Source organism: Lotus japonicus, chromosome 3 (assembly GCF_012489685.1).
Source record: "Lotus japonicus ecotype B-129 chromosome 3, LjGifu_v1.2".
Taxonomy (NCBI): domain Eukaryota; kingdom Viridiplantae; phylum Streptophyta; class Magnoliopsida; order Fabales; family Fabaceae; genus Lotus; species Lotus japonicus.
In genome coordinates, this window is record NC_080043.1 from 68,350,543 (window position 1) to 68,356,785 (window position 6,243).

Genomic DNA, 6,243 nt, shown 5'->3' on the forward strand with positions numbered 1-6,243 from the left:
CTTTTGTTTTAGGAAAAAAAATTGTGATAGTAGGAACAAAAAAACGCCATTCACAAAATTGATCATAAAATAAGGTCGCTTCGTTCAGTTCTCTGTATTCTCCTCCGACAATACCCCGTCACCCTCATCACCAAGCTGTTGCTGGTTCTCATTATTGAACCTCGGGTAAACGTATACTTCGCCTGATGTGGTCTCAATGTGAATGAGGAAGAGGTTACTCCTTAACATTCGGAAGTAAATAATGGCGGTGCGTTCTACCTGGTACCGTTGGCGGAGCATGGTGGCCAAATCATCCATAAAGAAACCAATTTCGTCATCACGGTTGACCCTACAATGAAAATAGTTTCCGACAGGGTCCCATACCTCAATGACATCATCTACTTTATCACCCCACATGTTCCAGAACCTCTGCGGAATCCTCAACTCCACTTCCTACAAAGAAAAAAACAAAGATGAGTATCCATGACATAACTGAATAAAGTTTAGATAATGGGCGAAAGTTGTTTGTTAACCTCTTGAGGTTGCCAGAGCAAGTTGAAACGCTTGAAATCTAGATCCCAGTTCTCAGCAGCCATAGTGGTGGTTGAAATTTTTTTATTGGTGATAGTGAAAAAACATGAAAGAGTCAGAAGTGTATTGAGTGTTTGCTGTTTGGGCAAGGTTCTTTATAAAGACCCGTGGAGGAGCTTGGAAATTCTTTTTAGGAAGGCCATAATTTTTTTTAATACATATCTATACTATATATAAAGGGAGAGTTTGTGCAGCCTAAAGGATAACTTTGTAATTCCATAAACCATTGAACATGAATGATAATTTCTCTATGGGCAATTTAGTAAATCTCAATATAATTAGTTAGGGATTCAATCTTGGTCATCCTTCCCTTTCAATTTTAGCCGTTTATTTCTTTTCCTTTTTGCCTGTGTTTGCCGTTTTCGTTTCCACCTCTTGAAGGCTCCATACGTTTTCGTTCTTCAATCTTCCACCTCTTCGAAAGTCTTCCGTTTTCGTTTCTCCCCTGACTCTGCCGCTTCATTCTCTGCAGCCCCATTCCAGCGAGATAAGATCCTGAATCCGGTAAGAACTATTTCAGCCATCATATCTCGCTTCCACCTCCCACTGAATCTGCCGCCAAACCAACCTTCCACCTCAATAAAACCCAAATCAACACAACCTCCTTCAACACCCAAAGTTGCTGCATCATTCCTTCTTCCTCAGCCGAGCCATCGCTGCCACCGCTTCCTCTTTCCCCAGCCAAACCACCTTCCCTTTCTCCTCCCTTCACTAACCTTCGACATTGGTTAGTGTTAAACTGTGGACTCCATCCATCATTACCTTTTATGTTTTCTTCCACACTTATCTTATTGACTGTCTCAGTGACCTAATATTTCTCCATTCCAGTCGAAGGTAAAAATCTGATTTATGTCTGTTTCTTTTATTCGGGTCTTTTAATTTTCCTTTCATATGTTCTTCTTAGATGTTCCTTCTATTATATGTGCTCACAGTATGAGATGCGTATTATTGCAGATTTTAATTGTTACTTTAGGACAATGGGAAACAAATTTGTTTATGTGTAGTTCCTTTCTCTCGCTTTCCACCATCTGATAATTTTCCAGGTATGTAACAAGATGGCTGAACATCCCCATTTGCATAGGTAAAAACATATCTGACATTGGGTTTTTCTGAATTTTCAGGTCTGTTTGTCGTTTTCTTTCTTTTAATTTACCTTCCACCTTTTAAGTTTCCCTGATTGAGATTGGGTTATTTTTTTAATTTTTTGTTTCCGCCGGTACTTCTCGATTAGGCGCATCTGGAAGTTGAACAAGAGATTGGTTGCAATTCGTTTTTACAGCAATTGGTTGTCGTGGTTTTGTTGCTTCAGGTGAGTAAGATCATGTCTTCCTTTAGCGATTATGTTCGAAGCTCTTCTTTGGTCTTCTTTTTCCACCATTTTGTTATGTCGTCTCTTTTCTAACGCCCTTATCGTTTCTTTTGCTTGCCCTCACATTAGGTTATCATCTCCCCTTGATTCCTTCTGGTGAGTAAGATGATTTAATCCATTATTTGTTTCTTTTTTGTTTCTTTTCACCATTATGATCTTCCTTTTCAACTTTGCTATTGCCTCTAGGGTACAAAAAAGAGATATTTCACCTAGAAAAGTAATGAGAGAGATGAAGTTGAACAATAAGAGATTGGCGCAGGTTGCTGTTTTATTTTTGTTGCTTTGGCATTTTATTCATTTGTTTCTTTTTGTTTAGTTTTGTGATTCCCCACCATTCATTTGTACTTGGTGAACATGTTTAATTAGTCCATTGTTTCTTCTTATGGTATTATGTTCGTTTTATAAAGATAGTAATTAGTAATTACTAATCTGTTTTACCCTCATAAGTTTCATTCCATTTGATTCCACTAACTAAATTGAAAATCAAGCACAATTTATCAATGGTTCCATTGCTTAGAATTTTTTAGTGTGTGGTAGTGCAAGTTTTGAATTGGAAGAAATTGAAACTGAAAAGCACCTGTAGTTGAAAATTTTAAGTCTATGAGAGATGCATACCCAAGAAAAGAGACTATACTAATTTAGTGTCACCGATCTCATGAACATTTTCTTTTCATGGCCATTTGTCCCTTATCAATGGATACAGGATAGTTCCCTCTTGATTTTTTAGGAAATGTTCCTTCAATAATATCAAGTTTGCTCATGGACTAACCACACTATGTAATCTTATGCATGCAGATCCTTAAACATTTTTGTGCATGGATTCTAAAGTGTCTGATGACAGTAATGGGGAATATGCCGCCATCTTTTGGGTAATTTTATATAACTAATTTTGTTCTGCAATTGAAATTCTTTTGTAGTCATATTAAATGCTTAATTCTGCTTTGTGATCTGAAGTATTTAACTACTAAAAGTGGCCTTTCTCTTCTGTTGTTTGGATCTGAAACTGCATTGATTATTTTTTTGTGGGGTATTGTTATTGAGACCCAGCTATTTGAACCCCCCTTTAAATTGCAAAAACACTTTTTTACGCACTTTCGAAGTGCGACCATAACGCATTTTAGAGGTGCGTCCATAACGCACTTTCAAAGTGCGTCGGTAACGCACTTTCAAAAACACTTTCAAAGTGCGAGCGAAAATTGAAAATAGTTGTGCGGGGGGTCTAAATAGAGGTCGGGGGGTCCTAATAACAATTCCCTTTTTTGTGTTACTACCATCTATTAGTATTTTGTAAAATTCCATTGAATTTGTGATTCTTTAGCACTAAGGTATTGTCATTTAAAGAACCGGAGGCTGATTGCTAACTTGGATGAGCAAAGAGAAGGTCTTTGTCATTTAAAAACATGTGGTCACTGCTGCGGTAATGCTAGAACTTATTTTGACTCATAGTAAGTGATGATCATTCTTAATTAGACTTTTTATATTACAACATTGCTCAAGTCCTTAAGGAAATCAATATAATCATGCTGAATGGTTTCCAAAAGCTTTTCCTCACATGTTCTCTCTCTCTAGCTGGACTAAACAAACGAACAGAGGAACCTTTTTAAAGATATAGATAAATACTATTTTTATGGTGAAGATTATTTGGAAGAGTTGATAATATTTGAATTTTTTTTATTGTCAATATTGATATGAAGGGTAACTCTTGATTTAAAAGGGTTTTTCTTTATCCGAGATGCCTTTTTTCTTTCTTCATGTTAGCATCTTTGAATCTTATAGTAAATGTTGTTGCAAAGGAAGTCTTCAGGTTTTCAGGTTTGATTAAGATTTTTCATTCGTTGAGCTGTGGTTGGAACATTTGGGGAAAATAAATCGCAAATGTTCCTAACGAAAGACTAGATAAAATAGTAGTCTTTGGAATTAGAAGGATTAAGATAATATTGGTTGGTGAGTCTAAGATATAGTAACTATAGATGATGAAGAAACATAAAAAGTGATTAATTTGTAACGGATGCGTGAGATTAAAAGCTATTAATTTTTAACGTGTGAAGAAACATTAAAAGTGATTTTGTAACAGATGAGAGACATTACAAGTTATTAATTTATAACAGGTGAGAGGTGGATTTAGTTTTATGCAACCATTAGCTAATTAGAAGAGCTGAAGATGAATAATATTTAGATAATAGATAGAATGTGAGTAAAATGGAACTCTAATGCTAACCTAACCTTCTTCAATCTCAGGTTTCCTGTAGTTCCAGATTTTTATTTTATTTATAAAAAGGCATAATTATAACAAAAATCAATTAAAATCGAAATGATGTGGCTGCTTGGTTTTTCATGTTATTTGACACTGCAACTCCTCCATCTATTAGATTTTTTAGGTTGTTTGCAGATGACTTCTCTCTACTCTCAGACTTTTTACTCATTAAAACACAACTGCTAAATATGCATGCTTCCCAACAGCAGCCTCAAGGTCAGAGCTCTCAAGATCATAAAATTCACTACAATGGTTTTGGAACTTTAAGAGCTTAATGTGGCTTTCATGAGTGTCTTTGCATTCAGCAATTGGGTTTGTGCCTGTCTTTTGTGCTGAAATATATTTGCAGGAAAAGTCCAACGATTTCTTTTTAGGGACGCATACTAAAGGATTGGTATATATGATACTGACCGAGACAAGACACATAGACACATACTGTAATATGAAGCTTGCTGATTTTTATTGGCACGAACATTTTTTAATGAGTTCAATGCAAACCTTATAAAAATTGTGGATTCTCTTTCTGAATCTTATGAAGGTTGGTGTTGCTATGATTTACAAAAAAAGAGCCCTTTGTTAAATTACTAGCATGTAGCTCTGCAGAGCGTCTCTGGCTGAATCAAGTCTGGCCATTAGATATTGTTAATAAAATGTAGTTCAGGTTCTAATTATATGTCTTGCTTTTTATGCTTGACTATCTTTTGGTACAATATTCTATTTTGATTTACACTTTGTAAAGGTAGTTGTGGCTTCTTTATTTTCATCTCTACAGCCTTGGAATTCATTCTGCATAAAAGCCAACACTATGTTTTTACGGGTACTATAGCATAAATTAATGGATTTGGTATTTGGAAGTGCTTCCTTTGTTCCCCTTGATTTAGCCTGCAATGTGAAATTTGAGTTTCCTATCTGCAGCGCTTAACTTTATGGTATAGGTGCTTTCCATGTTTTTAAATAAATTTTGAGTTTATTTTTTTTATATTAACCTAATAGTGAAAACGTGGATATAGGATGCATTTTTTTTATATTTTTAATATAAAACATGAATTAAGTTTTTTAATATAAAACAAAAATCTTTCATGCAAAAAATAACCGTTACTTTTATTTGGTATGAATATGAGATAGGGAATTCTATAGGACAATTAATTACGTTTTTTTAAGGGGATTAATTACGCTTTTTTTTGTTACAATTAATTACGTTAGATTTATAGAATATATTTATATTAATTATTAAAACATAAAGCGAGGGGTTTTGGCATTAAATTTTATATCAATACTAAAAAATCATTCCACTAATCTGATTAATATCATAATTGTGTATGTCTTTCATTCTTTTTTTTTTCAGAAAATAATTTCTTTCTTTTTTTTTTTTTGAACGAAGAAAACAACTTCTTTCATTCTTATATATTACTATGAACCTTTAAAACTGAGATCTAAATTGAATTACAAAATAATAAATTAACAAGAATATTAATTGTTATTTCTTAATACTTGTGCAACAACCTTAAAGTGTCAGTTATATAGGAACGGAGGGAGTATGAACCTTTAAAACTGAGATCTAAATTGAATTACAAAATAATAAATTAGTTTATTCACCATAGACATACAATGTGGCACATACATTCAGGGTAATAAAAGCCATCTTAAATTCTCTTCACTCAATTGCATAAAATTAAATTAATGATTAGATATTATGAATTAATTTACATATAGGAGTAGTTATAATTTGTTTTGAAAACTGAAATTTTATTTAATTAAATTCTTAGAAAATGAAAAACAAATATTTTGCCAATACAAAAATTAGCATTAACTCCATCATATAGGATAATTTATTTTAGATTTTAAAGAAGACAATCTCCTAACACTCTTTTGCCATGACAATAAACAAAAGTCTAAGACACATTAAAAAAAGTTGGGTTATATTTTCCAAAACAAGTGTTTTCACATGGTCAATTATATGTAGCATTGTCTAAACTCACACACCTATAAAAGATTAAAAATCATCATTTGCGATAGTGATGATCACAATTCTTATAGTACTTCAAATTTA

At 33.5% G+C, this 6,243-nt stretch overlaps 1 protein-coding gene across 5 annotated transcripts; it reads left to right on the top strand.

Moving 5' to 3' along the window:
• The first annotated feature begins 868 nt into the window (after positions 1 to 868).
• Positions 869 to 4,861, top strand: LOC130745462 (uncharacterized). 5 transcript variants are annotated; one of them, XM_057597746.1, is made up of 7 exons: positions 870 to 1,404; positions 1,525 to 1,651; positions 1,802 to 1,879; positions 2,009 to 2,035; positions 2,126 to 2,198; positions 2,735 to 2,808; positions 3,258 to 4,861. In XM_057597746.1, exons 2-7 carry the CDS (start codon positions 1,626 to 1,628, stop codon positions 3,298 to 3,300), a joined length of 321 nt encoding a protein of 106 aa, XP_057453729.1. In that variant the 5' UTR covers positions 870 to 1,404; positions 1,525 to 1,625; the 3' UTR covers positions 3,301 to 4,861. The 5 variants fall into 5 exon arrangements, 1 of the variants encoding a protein (XP_057453729.1); XR_009021776.1 differs by having other exon boundaries at positions 1,525 to 1,613; positions 1,692 to 1,879; positions 2,735 to 4,861; XR_009021775.1 differs by having other exon boundaries at positions 872 to 1,404; positions 1,525 to 1,613; positions 2,735 to 4,861.
• The last annotated feature ends 1,382 nt before the right edge of the window (positions 4,862 to 6,243 follow it).